The 14,809-nt window shown below is 35.6% G+C and overlaps 1 protein-coding gene across 7 annotated transcripts in view; it reads left to right on the top strand.

The window, feature by feature from the left end:
* Nucleotides 1–14,809, top strand: part of LOC109080969 (lisH domain-containing protein ARMC9) — a 43,290-nt gene that overhangs the window by 11,074 nt on the left and 17,407 nt on the right. For 5 of the 7 annotated variants that reach the window (XM_042749075.1, XM_042749076.1, XM_042749074.1 and 2 more), the window contains exons 10-18: nucleotides 560–595; nucleotides 4,035–4,069; nucleotides 5,100–5,211; nucleotides 5,510–5,602; nucleotides 6,879–6,969; nucleotides 8,201–8,324; nucleotides 11,435–11,574; nucleotides 11,757–11,833; nucleotides 13,000–13,074. In XM_042749075.1, coding sequence (XP_042605009.1) covers nucleotides 560–595; nucleotides 4,035–4,069; nucleotides 5,100–5,211; nucleotides 5,510–5,602; nucleotides 6,879–6,969; nucleotides 8,201–8,324; nucleotides 11,435–11,574; nucleotides 11,757–11,833; nucleotides 13,000–13,074 — 783 coding nt within the window. The remainder of the gene's footprint in view (nucleotides 1–559; nucleotides 596–4,034; nucleotides 4,070–5,099; nucleotides 5,212–5,509; nucleotides 5,603–6,878; nucleotides 6,970–8,200; nucleotides 8,325–11,434; nucleotides 11,575–11,756; nucleotides 11,834–12,999; nucleotides 13,075–14,809) is intronic. The other 2 variants (XM_042749079.1, XM_042749077.1) reach the window with 1 other exon arrangement.

Here is a 14,809-nt window from a genome sequence, read left to right as displayed (position 1 = left end):
GCAAACACTATCAGAATCTGTAATTTGCTAATTTTTTTATCACATTACGATAATGACAATGAAGATAATTTGGAGTGAAGTGTGCTTAATTGTCATAAATGTCATGATGCAAAAAATCCTTAGTAAGCTTAATTTTAAGCACAGAATGGTTTGTCTTATTTTTTGATATGACTTTAGACCTTGTTGTGTGTATGTGTTTTTCACATTTTTAAACATAAAAACATGATTGGCGGTCACATTTACCATTGTTCACAGATTTTTTTGGTGAAAAAATCCAGTCATTTCAATTGGAATCCACACAATTGTGAACCCTTTTATGATATGTATTTGATGTTTTGTTTTCAGTTTCTATCATCATTTAGTTGCTTAAACCAACAACAAAACGTTTTGGTTTGTAAGATATTTTCCAACAAAAGCCGACATTTTTCACATCCAGGTCCTACATAGAGTCGCATCAGACATTGCCTAGAGTGTTTGGATATCTGCATGCTTTTGCAGCTAGTGTGTCCTCAATCATATCTCCCTGTGTGTTTGTGTGTGTCTGATCACCTGCTCATGGGGATATTACTCTATGAGTCCTTATGATGATGGATATGTAAGTTGTCTTTCTTCTTGCCTTGCATGTATGACCATGAGCCCTGCCTGTCCTCCTCCTCCTTTGTATTTTGTCCCAAAGCACTCTACTTCATCTAGTTCCCGTTAGATTGCCCTAGTGTCACAGGACATTCATCCTTGTTCGGTCTACCAATGCTCGGCTTTGTCCGATAGTTGTGTATATTTTTGCTGAATCCCAAAGGAAGCATGTAACACTGATTACTTTTGAAGAACGAGTTTCACTTGTCTCCAGTTCCCCAGAGTGGACAGTATACTTACAAAACTGTTATAACAAGGACTTATATTCAATATACAGTGAAGGGGTCATGGCATGATTTTTTTTTTTTCTCTTTTTCTTTTAAAATAATCTGCGACTTCCTGGTGTCAGATTAAGAAAAAAAAGAAAGAAAACAGGACAGCCTGCATTTACATATCAGTGTGCTTACTTTTTGTTTAGAAACTTGAGCCAATTGGCCACAGTGAAGGAAGACGGAAGAAACTTTGCAGAAAAAAAATAATAATACGCCACAAAAACATAAATAATTTGTAAATTTGTATATATATAAAAATTAGGTGGTTATGTAATGGCAAAAATGTAATGGCAGTGTTTCACGGTTTTCAAAATAAACAAGAAAACACTTGTCTTGAGCAGCAAAGCATCATATTAGAGTGATTTCTGAAGGATCATGTGACACTGAAGACTGAAGTAATGATGCAGAAAATTCAGCTTTGATGACAGAAATAAATTACATTTTAACAGATATTCACACAGAAAACAGTATTTTACATTGTATTTTACAATATTACTGTTTTTGAGGTTTGTATTTGTATTTTTGATAATACAGTAATACTGTAAAATATCAGCCTTGGTGAGCAGAAGAGAGGGCCTTCAAAAACATTTAATAGGGGTGTGTCAAGATCTCGTGGCACGAGATCTCGCGAGATCCGATGTGTCTCGTGAGATCTGACTGGTCTCGCGAGAACGTGACGATATCCTCGTGCAGACCTTTCAGATATATTTGCATTACACTGGCCCTTTCACCAGTGGTATGTAATGTAAGGAATGTAAGATATTATGTTCACACCAGGCAAGTGGCCGCATGATAAGTGGGAAAATTACGCAGTGAAGTCTTTATCCAGTCATAAAAACAGAATTTACAGTTTTACGCTAAATGTCACGGAATTTGTCACATTTTGAATTAATTAACCAAAAGTAGGTCATTACACTTAAATCAAATCACGATATGGACTAGTATCTGTCAATATAAAGCTGCAAAAGTCGATTTAAATATGAATCCTGCATGTTCTGCGTGTCTCTGTTAAAGAATGGTGCAGACGCACGGTTTCATTTCTTACAGACACACTGAAGCGCGCGTGACGCTCCCGGTGATTTCAGCGTCTGCCGTCTCACTAAATGAGGACGTAAACACATGAACAACATCTCCAGAACTGCTCTGAGAGTCACTTCATGAGCATTTTACCATTTGATTTGAGTAAAACTAGCGTCATATCACTTACACAGAACTGTAAAGGTATTCACGGCAACCCATCAAAATAAAAGACGGTTTTGAAATAACGACAATGCTCCTATTACTATTTTTCAGTAGAATGTACATAGCCTCCCATTACTACTACTAAAATGAAACAAACATTATTTTTAAGGAATAATCACACAACATTTCTTCTGTGTTTTAATTTTAATAGTAAATCCCCTTTGTTTGCCAAAAAATAAAGTTTGCTTAATTTTCAAAAATTAAATGATAAATTATGTAATTAATGTATTATGCCTTCATTTGATAACCAGAAAAATGTAAATACACAACACAGAATTTCTGAGAAAAAAAAAAAAAAATCATAAGTCTACTTTAAGAAAAAATAAAATGAATAAATTAAGTTGTGTTATGCATTCAAATAGTTATGCATGCTTAAACACGTAATTTGGTAAAAATAAAAAATATAAATAATATGGTGATAAAAAATAAAACATCTCATAGGGTCCTAAACATGTAATTTTTGTTAAACTTTTAATAAACTGATGTGAAAATGTGTAAGTTTCATGATTTCAGTTAGTTAGACATGCTTTTTAATTAATACAATTTTATTTAACTATTAAAAAGGAGTTGAGAAAAATTTAAATGGAATAAAATAAAATACAAACTTGTATTTTTTATTAAAGTGGAAATCCGTTTACTAAATAATAAACTTGACTGACTGCTACTTTAAAGGGATATTATTTGTGTTGTTTAGTATTTATTTTTATGTATACCATTTAATTTTGTGCAATTACTTGCCTGTCAGTTGAGTTTGTGGCAAAAACCTTTTACAGTGTTTACATGTTGTTTATACCTGCATCAAATTTATTAAAATAGATGTTTAATTTCATAAAGTACAATTTGATTTCAAAATGCACCTACATTTTTTTTGCATTGTGTTTTTCAGTTGAATAAAATAAAAATTTTCCCTATATATTTCATCAAGGGTTTAAAAAAAGTCTAAAAATCTTGTGTCTCGTCTTGTGAGATAAGTGTCTCATCACACCCCTAACATTTAATATAATTATGATTCTTAAATTAAGATATATTAATAATAATAAGCAAAAGTAAAATAACATTTTTTTTTTTTTTTTTTTACTTTTATTAATAAAAGAAATAAAAAATATTTTATAATTGTTTTATTTATAAAAAATAAAAAATGACAATAAATCAACTTAGGTTTGACATACATGTAAACCATGTAATCCTTCTCTGGACCAGGATACACTCATTACGTTCAAAACCTTGTCATTGTTAAATCCACATACGCAGACAAACTGCAAATATTCAGAGCAAACACTTAACATTTGCCAAACTTGAGAATGTTCATGTGCATAACTCCGGCTATCTGGAACTTTTCTTCAAACCAGTTTGAAGTTAAACTAGCATGACTCACACAGCCCTTCAAAGAAGGTTGTTTATATATGACAGGAAAAGGAAATTCCTCACACTCCAAATAATGCGGAACCACCTTAGTTTGTGCTCACATGATCCGCCTTTTCGTGGGTTTCGGTGTAAACCTCCCCAAGGAACGGCTTCTAATTGCATCTTTGAGATGCAAGAATTTGACACTCTCTTTGGCTCAGTTAGAAATTAGATACTGCAGGTGCAGAGCTGTAATGAGTTTGGGGAATTCCTCTCACTAACCCCCTCCTCCAACCTCCCTGCTTTGCAACCAGGCTATTCATTTGTTTCAGGTCATTCATTGCATGTACATGTACACGTAACCCCAATGTACTGCATGCGCTCGCAACCATTTTAAAACGCATGCTAGTTAATTACTGCAACAACCTCAATATTCACATACTGTAGAATAACCATCTAAAAGTTCACTAACGTGCACAGACATTTTATTTTTGTTTGCAAGCCAATGTATCAACCGATTCATTACTTTTTTCCCCCATTCAGGCATCCTCAATGCTGCGGGCATCAGTCGCACCTCAGTAAGATTTTTTTTTTTTTAATTAATAAAAATATTAGAAAATCTCGTCTCGCCAGTAGTAGCAGGTATGTCTAAAAAACATTTTATAACTTGATGTAATTCAGGGATTTTTACATTTGATTGATTGATTGATTGATTGATTGATTTTTTTTAATACCCAAAACCCCTAATATCTTATAAGGCCAGTTATTTACATCGTGTGAAAAAACGGTTTTATACGATTTCGGTACAACAGGAAAAAAATGTTTATTTTCATTTATTTTGACCAGACATTAGTACAAATAAAAAAAAAAAAAAAAAAAATGTTAAAAAAAAAAATATTATGTTAAATACAATAAAAAACTTATTTTGGACTGAAGGAATGCATCACCCTCTGAGTGCCATTAAACAGCTTGAAAGATCAAAGACAATTTTTTATGTAACTCTGACTGGATTCGTCTGAAAGAAGAAAGTCATATACACTTAGGATGACTTGAGGGTGAATAATTTATGGGTGAACAAACCCTTTAATCAGAATAATTACGATAGGTTTACAGTGTCTTGGTTTTATACCCATTAAGATTTAAAATACATTTAAATCTGAAAAATATCTGAAGACAACAGTAAAGTTAGTAGCATTACATAGGAAGGTTTTTTGTTTGTTTGTTTGTTTGTTTGTTTGTTTTTGTATTCACAGTAACCCAATATCCAGATTAATTTATTTCTGTAAAATCTATAGCTATCAATATAATCAAATAGTTTCATTTTAGATCATCTTTAGAAACCAGAGTGAAACTGTAATCTTTATTGTTAATTTTGTAAACATGTTTATGTTCATATCTTAAGTAGTGTGTTAACTTTTGTTTCTTTTTGAAACAACAAACTTTTTTTCTTCTTGTACTTGTCAGATCATTCAAATGTAATTCTATAAATGCAATCAAACCAGATTATGGAAACATGTGATGTTCCCAGAGATGGACAGATTCCCATTAGTAACCTGAAGAGCCAGCTCTCATGTGCTGATTCATCATCCTTTCATTTCCTGCTCTCAGGAGGCCCAAAGACGTGCCGTTGTTGCCTTCCCTTGACTACGAGAAGCTGAAGAAAGATCTAGTGAATGGATCAGATCGACTGAAGGCTTTGCTGCTTCAAGCTTTGCGCTGGGTAACTCAAAATTACCGTTAGTTAACTAAAAACATCACTGATGTATCCCATCTTTTCTGACAAAAAAAAATATCACAAAAAGAAATAAAAAAGTAGTCAAGAATCACTGGTAATATTGGTTAAACATGCTGAAAACTGCATGGTCAAAATTCAGTTGTGATTCCTTTAAACTTAGGAGTTTGTATGAGGTGTTTTGTTGTTTTATCTCCATCTTTGAGATATTTTCCGCCCTTTAGAATACACAATGAGAAACAAATTGGTTTTCACATTACATGGCAGTTTTCTTGTAATTTCCCAGAGGTTAACCAGATCTCTACATGGTGAGCAAAGGGACACGGTTTTACAAGCCTTCATCAGCAATGATCTTCTGGAGCGCTACAGTTCCAAACAGGTACATTACAAAACCCTTGTTGGGAAAATATATTTAAAGGAATAAGAACATTTCAATTTCAATTTTACAGTTTGAAAATACTATTTAAAATAGCTTTATATTAAAATATTATGGGCCAGATTTACTAACAGCTTGCATCAGCACAAACTGTCTTTTGGCGTTAAAATAGTACTGTCAGGATTTATTAAAGACACAGTGAAGAATTGGCACTGAAAAGGCGACAATTATTTTTGCACCTGACCGTACTGAACATGCATTTATAGGAGTTTCCCCATCAGATGCAACGGGAGAAGAGTATTAAAATAAATCATGCAACATGCAGAAAAAAGCATGTCTTAAAGCAGGTGGTGATTTGCACTGCTCTTAGTAGATTGCGCTGGTCTTATGGAAATTATCTGGCTGCGTCTGTGTTCTTTAATGCCTGCAAAACATTGCCCTCCCATCTGTGCTTTTTTTGGAATTGTCGACTAATTTGCCCTGTTTAGTAAATCTGGCCCTATAGGCTATCAAGCCACTGATATGACCTTGCAGGACATGGTATTTAGCTATCTTGACACATTGTTTTCAACATTGATTGCCGTGTGCTGCATCTATACAATTATGTTAAGCTTTCAATTTTGTTATGCTTATCGATGCAAAAAAAAATCTGTTTCTTTTATGTGGAGACGTCACGCTGTTGATTGGGCTGAATAAATAAACATTGAGCTTCACATAAAAATAAAAATAGGATAGTATGCAAATTTATAAACTGTTTTGAAAATGGACCCTTTATGTAATTCTAATATATTTATTTTTGTATTTGTATTTCTATCCAGATTTTGATACATGTTTGTTTTGTGGTTCACTATGAGTGCACTTACACCACAACAATTAAAACACTTAAAATAATTTGTGCTGTCTATGACCTACTTCATTTCTAAAATGTGTTTACCAACTGTCTGTCTCAGGTATTTAGGATGAAGCTGAATGTGGATGATCAGGTTTCAGCACATTATGTGACATCTTGACTCATAATTTCCAATCATTGTCAGCAAGGTCCTTAGGGCAGTCGAGTCAGATAATAGCATACATGCTTTTATCTCACTTTTCAGTCTTTGTTCAGGCTGAATGAATGGTGGAATATCTCATGTTACTAAAATCCAGAATAAACTTGGAAGGCAGACAACTAATTGGACCAAAAGACATACTGTATGAAAAAGCAAGAAGGAGAAAAAAAAAAAAAAAAAAAAATACAGCCAAGTCAGGTTTTGCTTAACCAGTTGTGTTTACTTTACAGAAAACTGTTCTTAATCTGATGAAATCCAAAAATGAGATTGTCAGACAGTATATGGCACGACTCATCAATGCCTTTGCCTCTTTGTGTGATGGTAAGTGAAAATGATTCCTCACAAAATGTCTTCGTATGTTTTGATTGTTCAAATGTTCTTAATATTTTTCTTCCTTAAACAAGTTTGCACATCAGAGAGTGTGAAAAAAACTTGCCAGGTCCTAAATCCAACTCATTGATCATAAACACACATCCCTCCGACGCTCTAGGTGGCACTATAATGTGCAAAAAAAACAGGCTAGAATTTAAAGTCTGATCCTGAATCAGTTGTGCATGTGGATTTATATGTCCACCTCAAACATTTTATGGACATTTGCCATTTTATGAAAAACATACTTTTTAAACTTAAGGTGTGGTAACATTAACCGTTGTTCTGTGAATTTTCGCAGGCTAAATCTATTTATTTCAATAGAAATTCATGCAATTCCACACAAATTCAAGTTGGTCATGCAGATTAGTTGCGTTGATTGCTATGCTACATTCATTGCATTGATCGCTATATTCATTACGCTATTCAAAGTAGCCAGAGAAGCTATTTTGCTTGAAAATTTTTGCAGAAAATGTAGCTAATGTGTCCTTTTTGTGTGTAAGGAACTGTAAACAAACTTGGCAGAATGGTTCCAGATTCCACCCGCTAATTATACACTCTCACACAAACATCACTCCAGTGCTCTAGATGGCGCTATAGTACACAAAGTTGTTACATAACTGTATGGGCTATAATCAAAATTCTGACGCTGAATCAACCAAACATGTGGATTTATATTTCCACCTATTATTTAAGTTTCACAAACAATGCTAATGTGACCTTTATGTGTATCAGTGACTGTAAACAAGGACACGTGTGTTTTTGCATAACTTCTGAACTGGATGGGCTATAATCAAAATCCTGATCCTGAACCAATTTAGCATGTGTGGATTTATATTTTTTTCACCTTGATTTTGTTGGCCATTTGGCATTTTATAATGAAATCTACTTTTTCAAACTGTTTAATGTTGTTTGGTTGAATTTCCGCAAGATAAATATTAATTCAGTTGTATTCAAATGTGACCGTTTGGCAGATATAGGCAAGTGGTTTTTTTTTTTTTTTTGACCATAGCCCAAAATAATTAATTGATGTTGATTTTGAGCAAAATGTAATTAATTCCTATTTGCTAAAATTTACGGAGCAGAATTTTCACTACATTTTCATAGTATAAATTGTATAAACATCACTGTCTTTAGTTATGAAACATGTTTATTGTCGTTTCATGCACTGTTGCACACCCAGGACGCATGTACCTGTCTCAGATACCCTCTTTACTGAGGTTTCTGCTTGATTCTCTGAAGACTGAAGAGAAAGAGTCTGTAACTCGAGAAAACGTGCTTGCAGCGATGCAGAAACTCAGCCTCAGGTATGCCATTTGCTAATAAGTGTTAATAAAGACACAGACTGTAATAATGTGTTTACAGTTTTTCCTGACTATACAAAAGTGTGTAAAACATGTTGAAATGTATCAGCTGCACCAAGAGAATTGTAAATATAATACAAAAAAAATGCACCAAAAACAAAGTAAAAAAAAAATAAAAATATTAGATGAATTAGATGTGCTGCTCTCAACTTTTCCTGAGGATGGTACTCCCCTAGTTATTCTTGGAGACTTCAACATCCACCTAAATAAACCTCGATCTGCAGACTTCCACACTCTGCTTGCCTCTTTTGATCTCAACCGAGTGTCAACTACTGCTGCTCACAAATCAGGCAACCAACTGGACCTTATTTACACACGACACTGCTCCACTGATCATGTACTGGTTACTCCACTGCACACCTCAGATCACTTCCTCCTCACTCTTAACCTCAACATGGTCTCTGACACATCATTTACCCCTCCACATGTCATCTTTCGACGTAACCTACGCTCACTCTCACCCTCCCGGCTATCTGCTATGGTTTCATCTTCGCTTCCTCCCCCTAAACAGTTATCATCTCTTGATGCTAACAGTGCTACTGATACTTTCTGCTCCACTCTTACATCTTGTTTAGACACTTTCTGCACCTTGTCTTCCAGGCCAGGCTGTACCACCCCTTCTGCCCTTTGGCTGTCTGATGTTGTACGTGAACATCATTCTAAGCCTAGAGCTGCTGAAAGGGTGTGGCGCAAATCCAAAAATACTACTGACTGATACTGTGTATCAGTCACTCCTCTCTTCCTTCTCTGCTAATGTCTCCACTGCTGAAAGGACATACTACCATAACAAAATTAACAGTTCGTCTAACAATTGTCCTCCTCCTCCCCCTCCTGCATCAGCTCTAATAGCTGATGACTTTGCCACGTTTTTCATTAATAAAATGAAAAACATCAGGGCACAATTTTCCACACCACAATCCGTGAAGCACATCTCAACAGCAAACATACACTCATTCACATCCTTCTCTTCACCCTCTGAGGCAGAAGTCTCCAATCTCATCCTTTCTAATCATCCTACTACTTGTCCGCTTGATCCTATTCCATCTCATCTCCTTCAAGCCATTTCTCCTGTAGTTGTACCTGCACTCACTCACATCATTAACATATCCCTCCACACTGGTGTTTTTCCCTTGACAGCAACCAATCTGGCTTCAGAAATGGACATTCAACTGAGACTGCCTTGCTCTCAGTTATTGAAGCCCTAAGACTGGCAAGAGTGGAATCCAAATCAATACTTATCTTGCTTGATCTGTCCGCTGCTTTTGACACGGTTAACAACAAGATCCTCCTGTCAACCCTACTGGCAAAGGGCATCTCAGGAACTGCACTCCAGTGGTTTGAGTCTTACCTATCAGAAAGGTCCTTCAAAGTATCTTGGAGAGGTGAGGTGTCCAAGTCACAACATCTAACTACTGGGGTGCCTCAGGGCTCAGTTCTTGGACCACTTCTCTTCTCTGTCTATATGGCATCATTAGGTTCTGTCATTCAGAAACATGGCTTTTCATGTCACTGCTATGCTGATGACACTCAACTCTACCTCTCATTCCATCCTGATGATCTGAAGGTAGTTGCTCGCATCTCAGCTTGTCTAACAGACATTTCTTGCTGGATGAAGGACCATCACTTTCAACTCAACCTTGCCAAGACAGAACTGCTTGTGGTTCCAGCAAACCCATCGTTTCATCACAATTTCACCATCCAGTTAGGCACATCAACCATAACTCCTTCAAAAACACCCAGAAACCTTGGAGTTATGATTGATGATCAGCTAACTTTCTCAGAAAAACTGTATATTCTTTGGGAATAACTCATATTTCAATCACTCAACAACAAGAAGATCAGGCCCTTTCTTTCCGAACATGCTGCACAACTCCTTGTTCAAGCTCTTGTTCTGTCCAGGCTGGACTATTGCAATGCTCTCTTGGCAGGTCTTCCAGCCAGTTCTGTCAAACCTTTACAATTAATCCAGAACGCGGCAGCAAGATAATTTTTTTTAATGAGCCGAAAAGAATACACGTCACACCTCTGTTTATCAATTTGCACAGCCTACCAATAGCTGTTCGCATAAAATTCAAGGCATTGATGTTTGCATACAAAACCACCACTGGCTCTGCACCCCTTTACCTAAATTCATTACTTCAGACTTATGTGCCCTCTAGAAGCTTCCGTTCTGCAAGTGTACATTGCTTAATTGTGCCATCCCAAAGAAGCAAAAATTCACTTTTACAGACTTTTAAATTAAATGTTCCCTCCTGGTGGAATGACCTGCCCAACTCAATCCGAGCAGCTGAGTCCTTAGCCATCTTCAAGAATCGGCTTAAAACACATCTCTTCCATCTTTATTTGACCCTCTAACTTTAGCACTCACTATTCTAATTCTATTCTTAAAAAAAAAAAAAATCTAACTAGCTTTCTAATCTTTTTGTATTCAATCTGTTTTGTTTTCATTTATTATACAATTAACAAAAGCAAAAAAAGACCTCTAACACTAGCTTGCTCTATTATTTTTCTATTCTATCTGTTTTCTTTTTATTTATTATATTATTTAAAAGCCCTTGCTACGTGTACTGCGTTTAAGCTAACTGAGACTTGTTATAGCACTTGTATATCATTGATCTTTTGTTGATTTTGATTGCTTCCATTGTCCTCATTTGTAAGTCACTTTGGATAAAAGTGTCTGCTAAATGACTAAATGTAAATGTAATATTGCCGATACAGATATGTAGGTGACAGATTCATATCGGCCGATAAAATTGACAAAATTATATATTGGTCAGGCTCTAGAAATTACCTTTTTTTTTCACTCATAAACTGAGGTGCATAAGCTCTGATCACTGAGCCATAAGATAAATCGGTTCCAAAAAGAATTACAAAACTTGTACTTGAAAGAGAACAAAATGACAGAGATTGAATCTGAGATTTGATAATATAGCACAAAGAGAAATTTAAGCCGTTTTGAATAGGAAAACCAAATTAGCTAAAGCATTTCCAGCACAAGACATTTTAAACACCTCAAAAATGTTGGGTGTTTTTATATTTTCTGCTGTGTGCAGGCGAGCTCAGCAATCTGCTATGATCAGAGACGGTCTGATTGGCTGGTTGGTCAAAGAGCTCCACGACTCTGACTGTCTGTCTGACTACACGCTTGAATATGCCATCTCTCTCCTCATGAACCTCTGTCTGCGCACTCAAGGTAACAGATACACTGCCACAATGATCTAATAATCAATACCTGTCAAAGAAATCAAGGTATGTTTAAACAATTGCATTGTTGTTTTTTACTTAGTTTGCACTCATTTATTTGATTTGCTAAAGTAAATAGAGAAGTGTATTATAAGCATCACAGTGTTCACTGTAGTAAGTCTCACATTTCAGGAAAGAAGAAATGCGCAGAGGAGGCCAAGCATGTCCTAATAGTCCTGACGGAGCTCCTGGGACATGAGAACCATGAGGTAAATCAGTTATTGCTCAAGCGCTATATGCACAAACAAGGCGTGTTATTTGAGCTTGTTCACCGCCTTTCTGATTAGTGAATACCAGAAGGCGTCAATCAGCTTAGGCCTTTTTACGTCAGACGATTCTCAAATAAGAACACTTTAGTCAAGTTTGGATTTTAAAAGTTTGTCTTGCTAGTGTACCTTGAAGATTTCACTCCCTTTTTGAAACATTTTTAAATGGAGAATCAAGCCTACACTATTATATTCCCTAATGAATTTGCTCAGCACCTCAAAACTAATTTTTAAAAATGTAAAAGTTTTTTTAAAAAAAGTTAAGCCCAGATTCTCAACATGATCTAAAACACTTATCACAATAAAAGGCCAGCATACTTATAATTTCCTTAGTTGCAGAAGAGGGTCCAAAAACACCACACTCAGTCTTTTTAGAATTAAGATGAAGAAAATTGCTTGCTAACCAGGATTTAATCTTGCTTAAGCACTGTACAAGTTCATCAAAGGATTGAGAGCCTTTTGGATCAATTGGAATATATAACTGAATGTCATCTGTGCGTAGATTATGCATAATATTAAACATAAAAAATTTAGCCTAATGGGCACATATACAAAGAAAATAATATAGGCCCAAGTATAGAACCCTGTGGCACACCACTATGTATTTTAGCTCATGTAGAGCACAAATTCCCAATGCAAAACAAAAAAGACCTGTCCTTTATATATGACTTAAACCAATCTAAGGTGGTACACTTAATCTTTCACATCTTCCAAACGCTGCAATAAAATGCCACGCCAAAGCAGCTTCACAGTAATAAGTTAAAAAATAACAGTGTTAATGTTGCTAAATTCATTTGTTATATAGCAAATGACAAAAAATAAATTCAATTTCAGTTTTAAAGCAGCTCTACAGAAGACAGTGGTGTCATTTAGATCAGTTTAGTTTAATGCTGATTTAATTTAGTTCAGTAACAGATGTAAAGTTAATCAAATATGAAACAAAGTGTCAAAATTGCAAACAAAGTGTACAAAGCATTTACAACCATACGTTTAGTTCAAAATGATTTTAGGATGTGTGTCCAAACTTTGGCTGGTAGTGGATAAAAGTGTCTGGGATGCTGAAGTTTCAAATGTTCATTGCATGTTTGTGTTCATGTATGCAAATATAGATACGGTACTATGTGAACGGAGCATTATACAGCATCCTATCCATGCCAGAGATACGAGAGGAAGCCAAACAGATGGTATGTGTTTAATCACTGTTCATTCACAGGTGCACAACATCAAGATTATTGCTTTGACTTCAATGAGTAATAAATATCCAATTCATTGCATTTGCAATAACAGTCAAACCTTTCAAAGTTAAACAGTGATGTATGATGCAACAAATGAGAAGTTTACGTTTCAGAAAAAAAATTAAAATAAAAGTTTAATAGTTTGTTTAAAAATCACAGAGGAACCACAGAACTATCCATAATCCTTAAGTAGAATCAGAAAAGTCACCATCAAACAAAAACTACACCCTTAATACAGTATATTATACATATAATATACAGGTGCATCTCAATAAATTAGAATGTCGTAGAAAATTTCATTTATTTCAGTAATTCAACTCAAATTTCAAATTGTGAAACTTGTGTATTAAATAAATTCAGTGCACAGAGACTGAAGTAGTTTAAGTCTTTGGTTCTTTTAATTGTGATGATTTTGGCTCACATTTAACAAAAACCCACCAATTCACATCTCAACAAATTAGAATATGGTGACATGCCAATCAGCTAAATAACTCAAAACACCTGCAAAGGTTTCCTGAGCCTTTAAAATGGTCTCTCAGTTTGGTTCACTAGGCTACACAATCATGGGGAAGACTGCTGATCTGACAGTTGTCCAGAAGACAATCATTGACACACTTCACAAGGAGGGTAAGTCACAAACATTCATTGCCAAAGAAGCTGGCTGTTCACAGAGTGCTGTATCCAAGCATGTTAACAGAAAGTTGAGTGGAAGGAAAAAGTGTGGAAGAAAAAGATGTACAACCAGCCAAGAGAACCGCAGCCTTATTAGGACTGTCAAGCAAAATTGATTCAAGAATTTGAGTGAACTTCACAAGGAATGGACTGAGGCTGAGGTCAAGGCATCAAGACCCACCACACACAGACGTGTCAAGGAAGTTGGCTACAGTTGTCTTATTCCTCTTGTTAAGCCACTCCTGAACCACAGACAAAGTCAGAGGCGTCTTACCTGGGCTAAGGAGAAGAACTGGACTGTTGCCCAGTGGCCCAAAGTCCTCTTTTCAGATGAGAGCAAGTTTTGTATTTCATTTGGAAACCAAGGTTCTAGAGTCTGGAGGAAGGGTGGAGAAGCTCATAGCCCAAGTTGCTTGAAGTCCAGTGTTAAGTTTCCACAGTCTGTGATGATTTGGGGTGCAATGTCATCTGCTGGTGTTGGTCCATTGTGTTTTTTTTTTGAAAACCAAAGTCACTGCACACCCATTTTCCAAGAAATTTTTGAGCACTTCATGCTTCCTTCTGCTGACCAGCTTTTTTGAAGATGCTGATTTCATTTTCCAGCAGGATTTGGCACCTGCCCACACTGCCAAAAGCACCAAAAGTTGGTTAAATGACCATGGTGTTGGTGTGCTTGAATGGCCAGCAAACTCACCAGACCTGAACCCCATAGAGAATCTATAGGGTATTGTCAAGAGGAAAATGAGAAACAAGAGACCAAAAAAAGCAGATGAGCTGAAGGCCACTCTCAAAGAAACCTGGACTTCCATACCACCTCAGCAGTGCCACAAACTGATCACCTCCATACAACACCGAATTGAGGCATTAATTATAGCAAAAGGAGCCCCTGCCAAGTATTGAGTACATGTACAGTAAATCAACTTTTTTTTTTTTTTTTTGGTCTTATGAAGTATTCTAATTTGTTGAGAATTGGTGGGTTTTTATGTGAGCCAAAATCATCACAATTAAAAGA

This window comes from Cyprinus carpio, chromosome B22 (assembly GCF_018340385.1).
Source record: "Cyprinus carpio isolate SPL01 chromosome B22, ASM1834038v1, whole genome shotgun sequence".
Taxonomy (NCBI): Eukaryota; Metazoa; Chordata; class Actinopteri; order Cypriniformes; family Cyprinidae; genus Cyprinus; species Cyprinus carpio.
The sequence above is the reverse complement of the archived record's forward strand: the minus strand, read 5'-3'. Positions and strand labels throughout refer to the sequence as shown.